This window comes from Halichoerus grypus, chromosome 3 (genome assembly GCF_964656455.1).
Source record: "Halichoerus grypus chromosome 3, mHalGry1.hap1.1, whole genome shotgun sequence".
Classification (NCBI taxonomy): Eukaryota; Metazoa; Chordata; class Mammalia; order Carnivora; family Phocidae; genus Halichoerus; species Halichoerus grypus.
The window spans coordinates 48919389-48941112 of NC_135714.1; the positions used below are offsets into that span (position 1 = coordinate 48919389).

At 36.0% G+C, this 21724-nt stretch overlaps 1 protein-coding gene across 25 annotated transcripts in view; it reads left to right on the forward strand.

Moving 5' to 3' along the window:
* The window catches only part of ADGRL3 (adhesion G protein-coupled receptor L3), an 829369-nt gene that overhangs the window by 320430 nt on the left and 487215 nt on the right, over positions 1–21724 (forward strand). For 24 of the 25 annotated variants that reach the window (XM_078068714.1, XM_078068715.1, XM_078068719.1 and 21 more), the window contains one exon: positions 135–338. The exons of the other annotated variant lie outside the window; for it this stretch is intronic. In XM_078068714.1, the coding sequence (XP_077924840.1) occupies positions 135–338 (204 nt within the window). The remainder of the gene's footprint in view (positions 1–134; positions 339–21724) is intronic. 25 annotated transcript variants of the gene reach the window in all.

Here is a 21724-nt window from a genome sequence, read left to right on the forward strand (position 1 = left end):
GGTCCTGGGGTGGCTGGAGTCCAGGGACTATGGCCTGCAGCAGAGTGCAGCCTTGGGAATAGCCTCTAGCTGGGCTCCTCTGCAGCGGGCCTGAGCTGAGCGGAGTCTGATGGTGCGCCCTGCGGTCCCCGCAGGTGGCAAGCACAGTGAGCGACATCCAGCCCTTGCTGCCCCACTGCGACATGCTGAGCGCAGCCCAGGAGGCGCTCTACCACCCAGACATCTCCTTCAGCAACCAGCAGCAGAGCGTGCCACTACTCATCGTGGACAAGGGCCCCGTGGAGCTACCAGAGGAGGTCGTGGTCCAGGTGCCCAAGGAGCCCAGAGTGCAGCCCAAGGTGCGGCCAGTGGTGCGGAGGGGGGCTTGGGGGTGGCTGGGCAGGGACTCCTGGAAGGCTCAGCCCCAGGCAGTGCCCCAAATGTGTCTTCTCATTTATTTACTGTCAGCATCCACTCACTGTGGCTGATGTTTGCACTTAGTGGTCTCCTAGCCAGTCGTTTAACACTGCATGCTTGTTCTACATTAGAGCCTCCTCATTATGTCAGAATGTTTTACTTTAAATTTCTGAATGGGCTTGAAATATCTCTGCATTATCACAGGAAATTTAAAATTACTCTTAGTGACCATTTCAACTATTGTAAAATGTGACGGTTGTAAAAGCAAGTTTTAATATTTCTGATCATCTGCATGTTTGAAAAAAAGAATTCTCATCAGTGGAAACTACCAAGATTTTGAGGAGAGTATGATGAAAACATCTTGGTTGGGAATTATGCATATAGTCATTTAAAGCATAAAATCCGATAGGAAAGTGATGGTTATAAAGCAACCTAATTTTCTTATGAAAATGTTGGAAGTACTTTATAATATTGTCTTTGCATCTGGTAAGTGCAGTGAATGACATCCATCTCTTGAAGCCCTAGTGAGAAATATAATATTTGCACAAAGTTTAATACTATTCTTTTCCCCAATACTTTATGTAATACTTAGGCAATGTAATTTTTCTCACTAAACTCCATACAGGCACTCCTATCCCTCTTATTTCCTCCAGGGAATATAATATAATAAATATAATAGGATATGTAATATATATTTTCTTTATAGATGTAATATGTATTTTATATATGTAATATATATTCATTTTTGTGATATATGTTATGTTAATGTTTATTCATTTATAATTAAATTAATAAATTTATATGAATGCAATATGCATATATTTCATATATATTATATATTATATTAATAGTTTCCTTTGTATGCTACATGAAAAAGGCTGGGAAGTATTTGGTTGGGGGAACCATAATTATCAAGTCTTTTCCTAAAATTCTGTCACCTCTCCTACCCCATAATTTCTTCAAGGGGATATTCATACAAGAAATACCGTCAAAGGAACATGAAATACCACTGAGCTTATCTTCTTAACCCCATAACCATATTCTCTGGTAAAATAACTTGGAATACTTGGTTTTCAGTTCAGGGACCAAGAGAAATGTATCATAATTCCATCTGAGATGGATTTTTCAATTCTGACATGTGAGAGTTAAACCTACCTCTTCAATTGCTGCAGCCACGTAGAAAGAGTAAGTGTGAGTCACTTGGCACTCATGGTGGCTCTGTCCACTCAATGGACACTGTCCACTCATAGTGCAATCAATGGCCTAGAATCCTCCCATTCAGATTAGCATTTCTCCCTTGGTGTTCATGATTAATGATGGGGGAGTGCATATGCTTCCACAGAAGTGTGTAAAATTGACTCTACTGTGCTCAACAAATTCAAGGAAAATGTATAGTAAACATTCTTTAAGAACTTTTTTTTTCTGCTTTCTGTTTTGTATTACCATTTCAAACCTGAAATTGTCTAAATTGGATGCAGTCATATTTTTCAGAGAATGTGCTTCAACAAAGTTTCCCTCATGATGTTGGCTTTTGATTTATATTGTAAAATAATAATATAAAATTAATGTTATTTAATTTACTCCAATGCATGTACATTCATCACAGTTTCTAGTACTCCTGAAGAAGAAATCCAAAAATGAAGTTTAATTTTTGAGTAAGTAAATGTTATAAATGTTCAAGCCAGCAACTAACATTAACATATACACACACACACCTGCTAGCCATTCAGTTTTGAGGAAAAAAAAAATCAGAATATCAATTAGAATAGTTTTTCCTATAAAATTTTACTAAGAAGTTGGCTGAATTTAAATGTTACCCAAAATTTATGGCTTAATAAGATTTTTCTATGTTACTTGCTTTTACTTTTTGTCATGTATGTGACAGGTTTCAGTGTAGTAATGGGTTTTAAATCATGCTTTTCTCTCAACTTACGAATAGGAAAATTTCATTATATTTTTGCTTTAGACAGAAAAGAAAGCATAGGTATAAGACAAACTTCATGTGATCTCATAAATGAAGACTGAGGTAAACATCATGTGATTTTAAAAGGAGCCTACAGAATCATGTTAATCTGTTATAATGAGACAATATTTTTTGAAAGTTGCTTTTGTGCAAAAGTAACTTTATCAGTGAGGTAAAGAGCATCTGAAGGTCATCTTCTAGTTCCCCCTTAAAGAAAAAAATAAAGAAAAAAATCAGTAAATATTACAGGGGCATCATCTTTCCTGATTTGGAAGATAATACATATAGCTAGAATGCTTGGACACGTGTTAAAAATGAAAGTGAAAGAAGAAATACCACATTACTTTGAGCTCTTCAAATTGAAAAGACAGGGAAGAATGCAAGCAAGAAAAGGTCCGTAAACTCCGGCTCCCTCCCTTTCTTCCTGCCTCTACCTTTCTCAAAATAAAAACAACTATCTGTTACAGAAGCAAGATGCTCTAAGATACAGAAAACTCAGAAATCAATATAAATTATAAAGACTGATATTAATGTAATTTTTAATTGAAAAATCAAATTGATACTCCTTTTAAAAATGTTAACCTCTGTATTTGTCCTATAGATGGCCAAACAAGCAAGTAGAAACCCAACGAAAGCAACCCTAACAACATTAAAAAAAAATCCTTGTATTGGTTTGAAATTAAACTTTGTCCTTTTTAAAATTTTATATTCATTTCACTCAGGATAGCTAATAACGGTTCTTAAGAGTTAATGAGTGTTCGGATTCATAGGAATTAGGACTTCACAGTAGAGCAGCAAAGCATAAAGAGTTTAAAATCTCAATGACTTTCTTGTTCTCAGAAGACATGTTTCGCTTTAGCATATTAAGGCAGAAGGAAGTCTGAGGGCAGATTGCCCAGTTAATGACTAGATATCAAGACTTTTCCTTGAAGCCAAAGGAATTTAAATGTGTTTTTTATCAGGATTTTCCTTGCTTTAATTGTGATTGTCCTGCAGATGCATAAGAAGTTCATTGAGATGATCTACAAATAACCATCCTGCAAGCCACACATGTAGCGTGCAGGGTTCATAGGAGTGTTCTCTCAGAATACAGCGAAAGCATTTCAGTCTTGATAAGTCATAAAAACTCTACCCTATGCTCATTTTAAAGCTTACCTTTGCAAGAGCCAAAATGCTTTTACAAGGGACTTGTGTATTCTGTCAGTACTTTTGGAGAATCACATTGAACTCTACCATCACCTTTTTTTTTTTTTTCTCATTTCCCCACTCTTGGGTTTTTATGTTTATAAATGGGAATGCGTTTATGATAATTATAAGCAAGTAGAAAACTCCATTTGATTGTTTTTGTTATTTTAAACAAAAGTCAACCTTTAAAGTTAATCTGAATTATAAAACACTGGATGTTCCATCATTCATTCTTGCCCTTATTTATTTTTTCAATGACATTGGGTTGAGTATAAATGCCTGCTGGATACTGGACTAAGTGCTAGGAAGACACAAACAGGAAACTCAAACTTTGTTCTCTCAGTGAGTATTGGGACACAATAAGAGAGTACAGTGTGGCATATGCTTGCTAGAGGATACCTCTCCCCTATAACCAAAGAGGCCAAGAACCTTGTTTATAAAATGGTAATAAACACAATATTTGGTCTGTGCATGCTCAAGAGGGAGTTCTAAATGTAGGAGCAGAAATTATATGGAGAAGTGGCTAAAGGTCTGATCAGATTGGCATGATACAACATTATGCAGAGTTGAGAATTTTGCTGATGGCAGTGAGGGAACAATTAAATTAATCTTACAGGCATTAAGCAAAGACCTGCTGCCTGCATTTGAACAATGAACTGGAGACTTCGAAACTTGAGATAGGAAGGTTATTCTATTGATTCAAGTAAGAAATGATGCTAGTCCTGACTCAAGGAGTGAGCGACATTAGTGATAATGAGGATCAATTGACAGGAGTTAGAGATTCATGGAATATGGACTAGGCCAAAAGAAAACTCAGAGGACAGTCAGGTTTCTAGCTTAAAAGATAGCATGATGAATGATTGTACCACTTACTGAGATAATAATGACAAGATGAAACAGAGAATGTTGGTATGGAATGATGGTGTTATTATCCAAACATGTACAAGTAACTTCTTCAACACATTCGTTTGAATAGAAACCTAACTTTTTTGCCCCCAAATTAAGAACTCCTAACTTAAATACAATACACAAATCTGAAAAAAGATAACTAAAAATGCTATTTGTTGATCATAAGTTATTCTCATCAAAAAGAAAAAAAAGTGTTATTACCATTCTTTGTGAGGCATTCTGTTTGGCTTAGGTATGATAAGATACTCTGTAACAAAAGAGCATCTGCTAGGATTTTTATTCAATCCTTCCTTCTACTTCCCAGTAATACCTAGCAGGGCTAGAGTGGAGCCAAGATTAGATCTGATTTTGAGCTCTCCTGTGTTCCCAGCTGACAGAATGCTTATTATATATGTGCATTCACAATACGGACTTCTCAGTACTATGGCAGGGAAACAGGTTGGAAAGTTAGGGCAGTTGATCTACAGGCCCAGATATATTTGACATTCATTCAGTTCTTAATACAATGTTCCATGTCAAAATTTGGAAGAATACAGGAGACTAATCTGCTCGTATTTGTACTCATTAACAGTGTAACATGACACACAGTTTAATAAAATAATAACAAAAGATAATCCCCACGTGTCTTTTGAGAGTACCTCAAAAATGAGTCTTGATTTATACTCTTGCCTAATTAAACCTGATTATTAGAATAGCCTATCCTTTGATGACATTGTAAAGTGATGCTATTTCTTAAAGAGATGTCTAATATTCTCAGTGGTTAAGAGTCTAGAAAATCACAGCTGCACTAAAAAAATAAGCATTTTTAAAGTAAAAAATATAAGACTATAGTAAGAGCTCACCTAATTGTACATGTAATGGTGTTATAACAAACTGATAGAGGCAGAGAAAGGGTGGCAAAAACTCCCTTGTTGGGTTACTTGTTTAACAAAATGATTTGGGTATGGAGTCAATTCTTTTATATACCATGAACTCACCAACATGATAGGGCAAATTAGTGGCCACTGGAATAAATGAGGAACAGGGAGTGGTAAATGTGGGATGCTTTAAAACCTATGGGCCAGAACACATACACCTAGTAAATAAGATTAATAGGCAACACATTTTCTCTTATCTCAGACTACATTTCCACACATGTCTTATTCTTCAGCCTTGTGGAAGTTCTGTCAGCTTACCAGACAAACCATGCTCCTTTCTCTCTATATCTTTGCAAATGATATTATCTTTGCTGGTTGGAATGTCCTATGCCACCTGAGTCCTCTTCAGCTTAGCTAAAAATTCGATGTAGGGTTGAATTATATTGATTTTCCTTCGTATTCCACCCATCCCAAGCCTCGTCTTGACAGAACAATTCCTATCCTTCTCTTGATTCTCACCTAGAATGTCCTGGAAGTTAAGCATGGGCATGTGGTAAACAATTTCTCTTCACCTCTGTCTGGTTTTTGTATTTGCCTTTGCTATCACTGATGATCATTGGAAAATCTGAGACCATGTTACTCTTACTATGTTTTTATTAGTGTTACTTATATTGACTTTGATAAGTTATCCTTCTGGGATGTTCTCATATTCTTACTCCCCTACTCCCAAATTTCTGGAAAAGCTCATTCTAATTTTGTTACTACATTACAGTCTGACGTCTAGAAGTTCATAGGGAGATATGGGGTTGAAGGAACTTGTCACAGAAGCACAGAGATTAATATTGCTGGAATTGCAACGGAAAACCCTCTGTTTTACAAGCTCAGCCTTCCGGATGTAATTGTTTCTGCAAGAGAACAATGTAATATGGCCTTCAAAGTGCTGTGTTAGCTTCTTGTTTTATATTACTATAGTATTATTGCAGATAATAGACCCTGTTCACTTTTATTTGTCTTTCAGTGAAGTTTTCTACTAGAGACAAAATGTCAGGTCTAATTATTATGCAAAACACATTATTTGCTCATCACTCTTTAGAATTCTTTTTTTAATTTTTTTTTTATTTATTTATTTTTTTTATTTTTTATTTTTTATTTTTTTTAAGATTTTTTATTTATTTATCTGAGAGAGAGAATGGGAGACAGAGAGCATGAGAGGGGGAGGATCAGAGGGAGAAGCAGACTCCCCGCTGAGCAGGGAGTCCGATGCGGGACTCGATCCCGGGACTCCAGGATCATGACCTGAGCCGAAGGCAGTTGCTTAACCAACTGAGCCACCCAGGCGCCCACTCTTTAGAATTCTTATATACATTTAGGGCCATATTATAGTTTTATGTGGAAAGAAGGATAATAGACCTCTATGGAAATAGGTAAAACACAGAGGTTAAAAAAATAATAATAAACCTCGCAGCCCTAAACATGATTTCAAAGCGTTTCTTTAGGAGCTTGTTTCTTTCTCAGATGGTATAAATACCAGAGTGATGAATCTAATTGAAAATAAATGTGTCAGTGAGTTTGGCCTTCAAGAATTTAAAGGAAAATATGATAAATTCTTTTGTTTCTTTTGGCATAAACTGTAAATTATTTTCCCTTTCCATCTGAGAAGTATATGAGTAGCTTCTCAAAATGCTTATGGAAATTATATTTTTCACCATAATATTTTTCTTATTACGAACAATATGAATAATGGGAAATAGAAGCTAAACTCTGACATTTAGGCAAAAAAAAAAAATGTTCCTTTGATTTAATTAGGAATGTGTTGCAAGTTGTTTCATTAACTCATTGAGTATCTGCCATGTGTTAATAATTGTATATATGTCCCAAAGGAGCATATTTGACACTACCAATGACAGATACTTCTCAGAATAAATTAGTCAATTACCAGTAAATCCCTTCCTTTTTCTTCTGTTTCCTTTCAACTCAAACAATGTATGTGGCAAAAGAGATCTGCAGTGTATCCCAGATACAGAGGAAACTTCCATTGTATTTATAGAAGCCTTAACCCTAAATTAAGATGAAAGGGAAGGGCAGGACAAGTGCTGTGTATAAAACTTTATACCTTCATAGATTGGCTTATGCCTATGTTTTTAGATTCTGCATTCTTCATATAGTCTCCAGTCCAGAAATATAGAAACTTGGCCAGGCACTCTATTCTTTCTCTCTTTTATATATATGGTTAATTGAGTTGATGACTTTTCCCTCACTATGATTACTTCCTGAGAAGCAATTTCTTTTTCTCGATTATTGGACATATCTTTAATTTTTCACCATTTTGCTTTTAATGATAGAGTAGTAGTATGGAATTACCATTATTACCTGAGCTTTGGGATCAGAAAGATTTAGGTTCATTCCCAGTTTTACTTTTTATTAGCAGTTTTAACCAAGTTCAAGGACTTATGTTTAAAAAAAATTATCTCTTCTGTATAGTGCGATAATAAAAGTACGTATATTGTTGTAATGATTAAATATCATATATAAATATATTAAATATGATTAAGCATATAGTCCTTGAGACCAGTTAAGTGTTACCTACCACTATTTACCCCTAACCCTTTTTTTAAAAAAAAGGTTTTATTTATTTGACAAAGAGAGACACAGCGAGAGAGGGAACACAAGCAGGGGGAGTGGGAGAGGGAGAAGCAGGCTTCCCGCAGAGCAGGAAGCCCTGTGCGGGGCTACATCCCAGGACCCCGGGATCATGACCTAAGCAAAGGCAGACGCTTAATGACTGAGCCACCCAGGTGCCTCAGCCCTAACCCTTTTTTAATTGGCTCTTTGTTTTGTAGTAATTATCCCAGAGATATGTAATGGAAGATCCATGGAGAATTTTCAGTGAATTTATTTAATACTTGTTCATATATCTGTTTGGGTTGAGGAAGAGACAAAGTAATGTTCTAAAATACTGTCTTTATATTTTGGGCACATTATGGGTTGATAGCTTGGGGAACTAAACATAAATGTTTAGAAGAGAAAATAACTCAATGTAATTCACACTTTGTGCCTGTAATGTACATAGAACCCTCTGTAAGGCAGTTCCTTTCCTCCAGGATTTGTAGTCTCTTGCTGGAGACAGAGAGAATAAGTATACTAGTATGCATTTGACTATGATTTGGTGAAATGCGGTGTCACACAAGTGGTATAGAATTTTAAAGAAGGAGGAGATGGCATTCCTGGTGTGGCATGGGGATAGGAGAGAAGAGAGGAAGGGAGCAGTCTTCAATAATGTATTTTAACTAACTCTTGAAAATCCCTAGGATCCTTTGCAAGCATAGGTGGGAGGTGCTGGAGGATGGGATCGTGCTCCAAAGTATTGAATTATGTGAACAAAATTTTAGTTGGAGAAAATTCTGTCATTTTCATCAAATAGTGAAGAGTCTAGCTTAACCAGCAATATGGACATGAGGAAAGAAGTAGTGGGGCAGGAAGTTTGAGGGGTAGTTTGTAACCATCTTGTAGGGGGTCTTAAATGTCCAGGTGAGACTTTGTGCATAATTTTGTCTGCAGCTAAAATTCTTCAAAAGATCTTGATCAGATTTGCAGCTTAGAAACTGTCAGGATTATGTGGGAAACTTTAGGGTAGAGAGGGACTTGAAAGTGGAAGATCAGTTAGGTTGTTGCTCTAGGGCAGAAGGTAATGAGTGTCTGAACTGGGGAGATAGCAATGGGGATGGAAAGAAGAGGAACAGTGTGAGAGATGCACAGAGACTGAATCTGCAGTGCTTGGTTACTGGTTAATTGGATGTAGGAAGTGAGTATGAGGGAATCAAAGATGCCTCGGTGACTGGGTTGGGACCATTCACAGAATTAGGATGTCAAGAGGAAGCTTTGGTTTTCAGGGAAAAAAAAATGGTGAGTTTGGTCTTTGAAATACTGGGTTAGAGGCATAAAGGTCAGGCAAACTCTGGGATATGAATCTAAATATCAAGGGAAAAGTTATTGCTAGTAATAAAGTTAGGAGTTTTCAACATAAAGGTGATAATTAAGGCCGTGGGGGGTTATGAGATTACCCAAAGCAGAGAAGATAATAGGCAATGAGAGATCCTGGGGATACACCTACATTTAGGGAAGGGAAAATTATAAGCTGTTGAAGGTGATCAAATCATGGGTTGACACAATTGGTAAATTAAAGGGAAGTCCCAAAATTTTTTTATGCTTTGCCCCTCTGGCAGCCTCTGGTAATGCTAATCCATGGAAAGTTCATACATAATGATGACAGAGCAGGAGCTAAATGGATGAGAAAATGAAAGTGTTTTTGATTCTCAGTGATAAATTATTGATGCCTTGATCTTTCTTAAATGCCCTATGTATAAATAGAGCAAATAATAGGGGATGGGGTTTATGAGTTTATATGATGGAATTAAGAAAGTATGACTAAGTTTAGTGATTTTCTCCTATTCGGGGATTGCATTTCCCTGTTCCTTTTTGATCATTAGTTAATTATAAATACAACAGGCTAAAGCAGTGCTGGAGTGAACACATATTAAAAGTATATAGTACAAATTTAAAAATTTTTATTTCTGGAATGTAATACTGCTGGAGATTAATAAAAAAATGAAATCTTTTTGGATCAGATTTGTAAATTAATAATTAAATTAAATATTATATATTGTAATGACTTTTAATTGAATGAATTTAAATATACTTGTACATAGTGTATAGCCAAAAAAAAGGAGGATGGGAGCATGCTCCAAAGTTTCCCCTAACTAAATACTTAATCATTTTACTTGTCTAAATACTTAAATCTTTTTAGAATTTAAGAATTATACTGTGGCAAAAATATTTGTCATTAATGACATGTTGATCAAAACTAGGCTTAAAATGTGAAAAAAACACATTATTTCCAATGCATTTTCTTAGACAAAAAATATTTATATCTACCTTCATTTCTGTGTTAAAAAGTAGATACATTAAGTCTTTTACTTTTTAAAAATCTTAGGAATTCAAAAAGATTGACTTCTCAATTTTCTTTGAAACTGTTGATGTTGTAAAAGTAATTTAATCCCACAGTTTCACATCTGGAAAAAAGAATGTTCATCTGATATTTATAAATTTGGTTTTGCCCATATTAAATAATGTAATTACTTATAGCAAATGAAAAATAATTTGATTATTTATAATAGGAAGATTGTCTAGCAGAATTATTTGAACAGCATATGAAAATATGTGTTTTGCTGGTTTATTTCTTACTTGTATTTTATTTCTCCTATTACACAAATCTGTTTACCATCTTAAATGTCTGCTACAACATAGTATTGTTGAAGAGCTACTTGTGTGATACCTATTTTTGCATCTCTCCCAGTTTTAGTAGACATACACATATACACAAGTGCATATCCAAGGCTTGCAGATAATAATTACATGTGTGAAATTTAAACAAAGTAGAAACAGTTAGGTAACCCATGGATAGAACTCTACTTTAGATTATATATACACTGTTAAAATCTTTATTTGTGTTGTGCTGTAGTTCAGAGAATATAAAATGTTTATAAGATGTTATCGTAACTCTAAAGAAAGTTATTATTAATCGAAAATGTCAAGGCTTGTTTTGGCTTTTGTTTTTCATGCTACATAAGGTATTTCCTTGTTTTCCTCGTACAAGATTGTGATATAGACTTTGAATTATGCGACCACATGACAAGGGACATCATAGGTATTTTGGTAAGAGCTTTAGTAATCTCATTTCCTGGGTCCTTCCTAATTTCACGGCTTCATCTCTGGTTGCTCCTTATACCCGTGCTCTGTCTAACTCTGTGGCTTTGGGTTCTGTCATTGCCATGCCCTTCTCTCCCTTTTTGGCTTTTCTAACTCCCAGTCATATTTTAGTTTTTGGCATTTGGGGCAAGAGGCAGTGTAACTTAGTGATAAAGAGGATAGTTTCTTGGGCCAGAATGTCTGGCGTTCAGTCTGGACTCCATTACTTGCTAGATGTCTGACTTCTCTTATCTTTCAAATAGGAATAATAACCATAGAGTTATTGTGTTAAATGAGTTCATCTGTATCATTTACTTAAAAAAAATGTTACAGCATCAGTAGGTAATGTGTCAGTGAGTCTATTTTTCTCTTCTCTCTTTTAATCTGTTCTATATCGTCTGGTGTCACTTCCTCTGGGAAGCCTTCCTTGATCCCTGGAGGCTAAGGTATGACAACACTACCATACCTTGTCTCTTGACTCATCTGTTTTCTTCCTTTGACTCCGTTTAATAACAGACACTGTGTCTTTCATCTTTATATTCTAAGCACCCAAAATTGGGAATGCTCTGTGAAAGGCACTCATGTTTGTTGAATGAGTAAATAAATTAATGAGATTTTGGAGATATGTTCTGTTGTGTGAGAATTTATATCAAAGAATAATAACCTCTATGTAAACTACCAGGGAAAATCCAAATCTAAAATTCTTTGACATTATGGAAAAAAAACATGAAGCTTTTTACTTCTTGAGTCTATTCATAGGACTACAACCCTGAAGACAAGTGCATTTTTCCATTTAAAAATGGATCTAATGCAAGTTGAATATAAATGCATGCATTAACTACTTTGAAATGTGCAAAATTACACTTTTAATTTATACTTGGGGCACAATATTTGAGACATTGTGACCATAGACTTTAAAATTGAGAAACTAAAAGCACTTTCATTATTTCTTTAAAAATGGAGTATATTAAATAAAAGGCTTTGAAATCATTATATGTGGTTTTAAAAATATTTTATGACTGTGAGTTCAACCTATGCTTATATTCCTTATCTGTACTTTGACTTGAATAGTTGGCGAGGAATACTGGTTCCTGAGGAAGGTAATGATTTTGGTTTTCAATAGGATAAATTTCTAGGTGTTCATGAGCCCATTCTGTAGGAATTTTTTGAATAATGGGAATTAAAGTAGTTTAGATCTTTAGCAACAGATTTAGGTATCACCTACAGAGAGAAAAATCACATAAATGTATGAAATGTCCCAGAAGGGTTAGTGTAAATGTAGAAGGGAAGTGAAGAGAATTTGGATAGCATTTCTGACTGTTTTTGCTGATTAGTTATTCCCTGGGTCTTTCAAGATTAACTGTAAAAATCTTACCATATAATTAACTGGGTTTGCCCCACCCTCAAAAAAAAAAAAAAGCAGTCTTCTCAGATCAGATGGATATATGAATTGTTTCATTTTAATGAAGCACTGCTTATTTCAGTTTTTGTCATGACTAGAGAATTCCAAGGCTTGGCATTGAGTTTGGTGAACACAGACTGGAGAGATAAGATTTTGGCTTTTGGAATTTTGCATGTAAGTTGTTATTATAGTTTGAAGGGAACGGGGATCTCCCCATTCATTATTCAAGTCTTGCTGCACCCCTGCTTAGTGATCTGACACTACTGAAAAAAAATGGTACCACCATCCTGCTGTGGTAATGCGAAAATATCAAGAGATTTGATAGATGATTAAATGACTTGGGTTTGGTGGAAACTTCATTTTTGTAGGTGTATGGAGTGAAGGGAACGGGGATCTCCCCATTCATTATTCAAGTCTTGCTGCACCCCTGCTTAGTGATCTGACACTACTGAAAAAAAATGGTACCACCATCCTGCTGTGGTAATGCGAAAATATCAAGAGATTTGATAGATGATTAAATGACTTGGGTTTGGTGGAAACTTCATTTTTGTAGGTGTATGGAGAAGCAAGAATGATGGAAATGTATTGATCTGTACATTCTTGGAAGTTTCTAGGGATTAGTGTAAGTGTAGGTGGCAATGCTTGACACTAAAATGTATTAGGGAACTTATTACACTATCATATTATAGTTATGTGTATATTATATACCTTTTCCTCCTTGATCATAAAAGTCTTGAGATATGGCACTGTGTTTTATTTACCATGTATATGCTAGGGTCCTTAATATTATCTGTGGCTCATGATATTTACTCAATAAATACTTCTTTAATGACATATTAATTAAAATTCAAATAGCAAAATACTTGTGATCTGTTAGACCACCACCTGTGAAAGCAAGGGGTGGCTGACAAAATATTGTTGTGCTTGAATGGCATATCACTGATGAGCCTATTCAGCAAAAAAAGAAAAGAAAAAAGAATAGAGAATGAGCATGTGTGTTTGCACACATGTTCTTTCACATATCTGAATCTCAGAAAAATCTCATTAAATGTTTTGCTCCCATCTCTACCCTACAGGAACCAAGTTTTTCTCCTAGTCTAACTTAGGTCTTACTAATGGGCTGCAGTTCCGATTTCAGTTGTTTGCTTCTGGGCTGGGTGGAAGCTGCTCAGTAATTCCCTTAGGTTTGCTGGGGGGTTGAGGGGAGGTGAGGAGGAAAGGTGAGTGCCTTACATCATTCTGTGACAGCCTCAGGGGTTCATTCAAGAATCTTAGTGGCTTGCTGTGGTGAGAGCAGTGAACAGCCCTCCAGTTGGAAAGACATTATAATTATTTCCTTCATTCAGCAAGCATTTACTGTGAACCTACTGTGTATAAATAAATGACTCTGTTTAGATGAACTGGAGGAATGTGAAGATTTAACCCCTACTTGGGAAGAAATTATAAACCAATAGACCAAATGAAGCAAGAAGGGGGAGCAAACCTGATTTAAATCATCCTTGAGGGATCTGGGATGCTTTCTGGAATAGTATTCTCATGCGTGATGTGTCTCCTAAATTTTTAATGGTATACCTTATATTTCCTCATGTCTGCATTACTTTGTCCTTAGTGATTTTTGAGAAAAGCAGGCAGTTCTTTTTATCCTCCAGTATAATTTTTGTTGGCCTCTGGAAATATTACTTCACCTCCCATAACCCAACTTAAAAAAAACATAGCATCTGTGTTTTGAAGGAAGGTGTTGTGTTTTCTGCCACATGCATATAAAGTAAGGAAAGGATCATTTTGGCTCTCTGAGTAAATTACTTATTTGATTTCATTCAGTCTGTTTTATAATACTGAGTAGCTAACAAGCTAAAACAAAATATTTGGCAGAGTTGATGATCTCTTCCCTTAGAGATCTTAGAATCAGAAGGAGTGCCTCAATTTATATGAAGGTCACCGGTTTACACCGAGTGTGTGAGGAAAGAAGGCAGTCAAATATGCACAGCTGCATCTAGACAGGAAAAGTCTTGCATTTATAGCTAGAGCAGCTCTTTGCTTTATCTTTGAAGTTAGAATAAGAGCTTATATGACTTGGAGTAGGGGAAAAAAGTTTATCAGCAAGATCATTAATAACTTGGGACTCAGCTTTTCAAGTTACAATTAGATGCTCAACAGCTGTGACCTTCAAGAGCTGCTCATTACTGTTGGTCCTGATTGTTCACTCCCACTCTAGAGCTCTTTTCAGAAATAGTTTCTCTGACATCATTGACCCCAGGGGTCAGAGTGAGAAATGAGTCTTCAAGCATTCATTTATAAGTCTTTTTCTGTAGGATGCTGCATGTGTGTGGATGTGTGTGTGTAAGGAATTCAGCCGGTGGGTAATGCTTCACTGTAATCCAGCTGTTTGGTCGCATCCCGATTAGGATGATGTCTGTTCGATGAAGGGGCACTCCTGGGAGTAGCAAGAAGATTTAGTGGCCTCCAGAACAGAGTAAAACTGATGGTAACACAGGCTCTGTTTTATTTAGATGTTTTAAAAAAAGGTCTCAATGCACATGCTTGCCAAACTCTGTCATGCACTGTGTAGCATCTCAACGGATCAGCAGGGATTTTAAATGTGCTATGTGCTCGCCATACACTGCAACCCAAAGAGAAAGTGGGGATTAGAGAAACTGTAGTGAAGTATGAAATGAAAGCTCAGCTGGAAAAGGAGGACTGGATTATGTTCAGCTTCTTTGCCTCAGTTCCTTTGGATATTAAGAACATGGGGCTCTTAGGAGAAAAAGGATTTGCTTTCTCAAGGTGTAGTGCATAATCTCTGTATTCTGAAAGGAGTCTTAATTAGGGAAAAGCCATCTGTCGTAAAACAAAGAATAAGCAAACCTACAGGAAGGTTGATAGAATTTGTTATTGATAAGGACTTTTCTGGCCAATTAAGACTCAGAGTTAAATTTAGTAGTCTTTGGGGAGTCTTGTCAGTAAAATGCATATACGTTGAAGCTTTTGAACATGCAGCCATAGTAGTTTCAATCTAAGATCTAAGCAGTTATTGTGATGTGGCAAGTAGGATCTCTAGGTAAGACAAGGGTCCTGGTTCTGACTCGTTTGCTTCCAAACCATGTGATCCAAGGTAGCACCTGTGTCCTGTTTCTGAGTTCTCATCTGTGCAATGATGGGACTAGGTTGGACTTGGATGGTATGTAAAATTCTTGGGAAACTACAATTACTGAGATTGTAATCTCTCTATGAGCTTTTGTATCCTCTATTTTCATCGTATCTGTCTTCACTGGTTTCACTGTTACTAGCTTCAGTGACTAAAAGAACTGTTGACTAACATCTAAATAGATTTTGGAGGGCTCTTCATTTGTCTCCAGCATTAGCATCTCTGCCACAATGCTATTATTTATTTGTTCGCCATGTCTAATGTCACATGGTTAGGTTATCTATTTTCTATATCTTGGAATGTCCATATTTATGAATTTTCTAATATGAATTCTAAAGCATTGCTCTGCGTTCAGATGTCAAAATAATTTATTAACGATGAATTTGAAACTCTTGTTAATACTTTTAGCAAAGAAGAAAAAAATATATAGATGAATAGCAACAACAGCAATAGTAGTAGCTTACTTATTAAAAATATACTATATACCAGGTATTTTTTTTAAAGCACATACGTATATTAACTTATTTAATCTTTGTAACCAACCTGTATTGTAGGCACCATTACATTGAAATTGAGGCAGAAAGAAATTAAATGACTTGTCCAAGGTCATGGCAGAATTGGGATTTGAACTCAGGCAATGTGCCACAAAGTCTGAAATATTTATTTCTATACTGCATTTTAAAACACCAATACTGAGTGAAATGCAATAGACTTTCTTCAAGGAATCTAAGATTTCCATATGTTTTAGACATTAGAATTATTAAACACATTCCTAAAACTGGATAAATATAGCAGAATCTCGAGGGAAAAGATTGGAGAATATAGCACAGTTGTCAGGTTGAATTCATTGTGCCTGAAGATTAATTAGAACTTAATGGATTGATATTTTAAAGGAATACTTTAAAAAGAGATGAAATCTGTGCATACTGGAAATCTACCATTGCTTACTCCAACCAATTAGTGACAGTTAGGGGCATCCTTGGATGTAGAAAAGAAATTACAATATACAATGTTAATTTCACTAGACATTTATCAAAGGTTAAATTTGATGTAGAAAATACTTCCAAAAAGAAAACAACCAACCAAATTTGCGACACACCTTTAGTCATAATGTAATTAGGATCAGATGGACTGATCTGGGGAGATAATGCCCCAGAGGCTTGATAAACAGAAACCAGGAGGACACTATTATTGGAGGCAGAGTAAGAGGGGCATTCTAAAGTTCATAGAAACTACTGGCATCCTGGTGAGCCATAGGAAACCAAAGGTCCAGCGCAAGATGGGCAGAAGGAGTTCATGGCCTCAGAAGCACAAAAAGGACTGAAGTAGCTTGTTGCTCAGTCTTGACTGTCTTTATTTGTTTCACCCCTGGCAAGAGTTCATCCTGAGAGAACCTGGCCAGCAGGTGAGAATAACTGAAAAACAGCTGGCTCTTAGTGAGGGCAGGGGTAGAGCAGATGCTCTTTTCTGGTAGATGCTATTTTTTTTCCCCCTGACAGCTGGGCAAGTCACATGTAGTTTACTCTTTTAGCTAGACTTTGTAATGGTTCTTTCTATAATTCCATGCCCACAAGGCTGCCATTTTTATATCCTTCAAGGCTGATGTATCTCAGGAAATATAAATAGAGAAAGGATTGGAAATGAAGTATTGATATTCTTCAATTCTTAAAGTTGATTTGTTCCCATCTCATAGCTAAACTCCAAAGTCATCATGACAGGAAAACTGTCATTGGAAAGCCAGAAGGTATGAAACGTGAGTGCTATTCAACTGGATTATCTGGAGAGCAGTTCTGTACATTTCCAGAGAGAACTCTCTGCTAAAAGGACTAGGTGATTATTCAAAGTTCCCTTGTGGCTACAAGTGTGGCCTTCCTTTCTCTCTTATCAAAGCAGACAATCTGTAAAGGAAGACAACCAACCGGGCACATGGATATGTTGAGCCTTACATGTATATACACAGGTATTTCAGTAGCAGAGGTGGTTGAGTTTTTGAAACCATGTTAAATGTTTTAGTCTATCCATACTTGTGACTGTATTTGTTGACATGGTTGTATGGGGTTGTAGCAAATTCATCCAAACTTTGACAAACTCTGATAATTAGAAGCAGTCCAAGAGAGTTCACCTTTTTTTCCTGATAATTTTTGCTATAAGTAAATTATATAGATTTTTATATAAATGAGGGCGATTACATGAAAATAATGTCATTTGAATCTGAATATTCTGTTAAATGCTTAAGCTAGAAGGAACATTTGAGATATCTACTATCCACGTACTTAGAAATGAGGAAATTGTGGCCCAGAAGTTTCAGTTAACTTCTCTGTAGTTAATGGGCTGACCCCAGTTATGAATCCTAGTTGCATTTCCAGTCAAGTTTTACAGTTTGGTTATTGTGAACACACACACAGTATGAAGTACAATATTTACATTTTATTTTTAGTTCAAACAAAAACAATTTTGAAGAATCTTAGTATGTCCAAGAATTTACATTATTTCTGGAAAGTGAAAAAAATCATGTTCAGTATGGAATATTGGAAAAACAGGAAAAAATTCAAATACATCATATATCAACCTGCTAAAGACAACCACTATGAAGACTTTTATGTATTTTCTATCCTTTTATCTATGCATCTATTTCTTTTAATGCAATTGTAATTATACTATAATGTTTTTCTTTTTTTCAACTAAAATTTTGAAAACATAGTCTTTGAAAGTGCTTACAGTAGTTGCATTTCATTATACTCCTTTAAGGGGTAGAATAATTTACTTTCATGTGCTTTTTATTTTGTGGCATTTCATTTTTACTAGAAGGAGATTGTTGTGTAATAAAACCACATATTATAGAAGTGACATTGTGTTTTCCCATCATTTCCTCATCTCGCATTCTCTCCTCAATCCCCTTTAATCCTGCATTCTTTGCTACCACTACACTAAGACTGCCTTTATTAAGTTCACCAAATGTTTTCATTTTGCCAGATCCAATGATGGTTTCCTCTATCCTCATCTTAATTGACGTCTCAGCATCATTTGACACAGCTGAAAACTCCCTGTCCCCCTCCCCTTTTTCCTATTTCCTCTATTTTAGCACCTCAAGCACATAGAATTGTTTATTTCATTCTTCATTGGGTGTCATATTTATTATCATCACTCTTCCTAACTTGTTTAGTCTTTATTTTTACCTTTCCCTGTGGTACACAGAATAATGGCCACCCAAAGATGTCTGTATTCTACCCTTGGAACCTGTGAATATTTTCCCTTACACGGTAAAAAGGACTTTGCAGGTATTGATTAAGACCCTAGAGGTAGAAAGCGTATTCTGGATTATACAGGTGGGTTTAATGGAATCTCAAGGATCCTTAAAAGTGGAAGTAGGAGGCAAAAGGAGTCAGAAGGAAATGGAAGAAAGGCCAAAGAGATGCAACATTTACGTTTTTCTAGATATGTATCCTCCAGCAAGGGAAACAAAAGCAAAAATAAACTATTGGGACTACCCCCCCCCCCCAAAAAAAAACTTTTGCACAGTGAAGGAGACCATTAACAAAATAAAAAAGGCAACGTACTGAATGGGAGAAGATATTTACAATTATATATCCAATAAGATGTTAATATTCAAAATATATAAAGAACTTACACAAGTCAACAGCAAAGAAACTCAATAATAATCTGATTAAAATGTGCACTTATCCCAAAGAAGACATGTAGATGGCCAACAGACATATGAAACAATACTCAACATCACTCATCATCAGGGAAATGCAAATCAAAACCACAATGAGATATCACCTGGCTAGAATAAAAACGATAAGAAATAACAGGTGTTGGCAAGGATGCAGAGAAATGGGAACCCTCGTACAATGTTGGTAAGACTGTAAATTGGTATAGCCACTGTGGAAAACAGTATGAAGTTCCTCAAAAAATTAAAAATAGAACTATCATATGATCTAATAATTCACTGCTGGATATTTACCCCCCAAAACCAAAAAATACTAATTTGAAAAGAAAGATGCATCTCTGTTTTTTGCATCATTATTTGTAATAGCCAAAATATGGAAGCACCCCGGTGTCCCTCAGTTGACATGAATAAAGACGTCTCACACACACACACACACACACACACACACACACAGTGGATTATTACTCAGCCATTAAAAAAATGAGATCTTGCCATCAGCAACAACATGGATAGATCTATTGGGTATAATGCTAAGTGAAATAAGTCAGAGAAAGACAAATGCCATATGATTTCACTTATATGTGGAATTTAAAAAAATGCAAATGAATAGACTCATACATACAGAGAACAAACTGGTAGTTGCTGGAGTGGAGGTGGGTGTGAGGGGTGGGTAAAATAGATGAAGGGAATTAAGGGTGCAAACTTTTTTTTTTTTAAGGTTATTTATTTGAGAAAGAGAGAGCACAAGAAGAGGGGAGGGGCAGAGGGAGAAGCAGTCTTCCTGCAGAGCAGGGAGCCCCACGCAGGTCTCCATCCCAGGACCCTGAGATCATGACCTGAGCCGAAGGCAGACGCTTAACCGACTGAGCTACCCAGGCGCCCCAAGGGTGCAAATTTGCGGTTATAAAATAACTAAGTCACAGAGATGAAAAATACAGCATAGGAAATATAGTTGATAAGATTGTAATTACATTGTGTGGTGACACATAGTGACTACACTTACCGTGATGAGCACTGCGTAATGATGCACGGAAGGGTTGAATCATGTTGTACACCTGAAACTAATCTAACAGTGTATGTTAATTATTTTGCAACAACAACAAAAAGTAGAAGTAGGAGGCAAAAGGAGTCAGAGGGATAGGGAAGGAAGCACGAAGAGATGCAACCTTTGCTGGCTTTGAAGATGAAGGAAGGGAGCCTCTAGAAGCTAGAATTCTCCCCTGGAGACTCCAGAAAGGAGCCCAGTGAGAATCACACCAACTTCTCACCTACAGAACAATAAGATAATACAATTTGTGTTGTAAGCCACTTAGTAAATGGTAATTTGTTACTGCAGCACTAGTAAAATAATAACGTACTTTTCATCATCCTTTCTCAAGATCTTTTTCCTTCCCCACTCTAGTGTATTTAATGTGTATTCTTCCAGTCATACTTTCAAAGTTTACTTAAACATACAAGTATCCCTACAAAAAAAAAAAAAGAAAAAAAAGTTTTCTAGATAGTATTGTGCTATTCATCTTATCTGTTTTTTCTTTCACTCAGTGCTATTCTTGAACTCTATCTATTTCTGGTGGTAGGGTTGGAAAATTTTTCCCTTTTCCCCTTCTAGGTGCTTTGGCTGGTCTAATAATTAAATTAGTAGCAAGATTAACAGGAGAAAAAAAACAAATTTAATTTTATATGTATGGGAGGCCCATAAAAATAATATACCCAAAGGCATTCAGGCAATTGAGGGTTATATGCCATCCTGAGGTTATTGGCCTGGGGCTTCAAGTGGGAGGAGGGAAATTCACAAGAAGATAAGAAGAGCAGATATTTTCTGTGACATGCAGATAAGTCTTTCAGATTAAAAAAAAAAAAGGTTATCTCTGCTAATATCTCTCCTTCTGGGCCAGACCCCCTATCTAAGTTGTTTTAGGCAGTTTAGGGAGAGGTAAAAATTTACACACATAGTAACTTCACTAAGCACTAACAGATTGCCCTTCAGGACGGATGCAACAATTTTCACTCCAACAAAGAGTTCAGGAGAGCTTCCTTTTCTATTCCAAAGCCTGATGGTAGAAGCCAGCTTTCTGATTTTTGTCCACCTGATAGATATTAAGTAGTATCTTACTGTTTTAGTTTGCATTTCTCTGATTGCTAGTGAGATTGAACATACTCCTTCAGTACTAATTAAACATTTGGATAGTTTCTTCTGTAAAATGACTTTATAGTCATCACCTACTTTTCTCTCAGGTTGTTTTCACCCCCCTAGGTTGTAAGAACTGCTGATAGTAAGTCTTTGCCTTTTTTCAGTGGTACAAATATCTTCTTCCTCTCTCTTGCCCCTTTAGATACGTTTGGACAGAAATATTTCAATCAAGTATAGTCAAAATATTCCATTTTCCCCTTCTGGTTTGTGATTTGTAGGTGTTTCAGAAATCATTCGTCACCCAGTATCATGAATATTTTA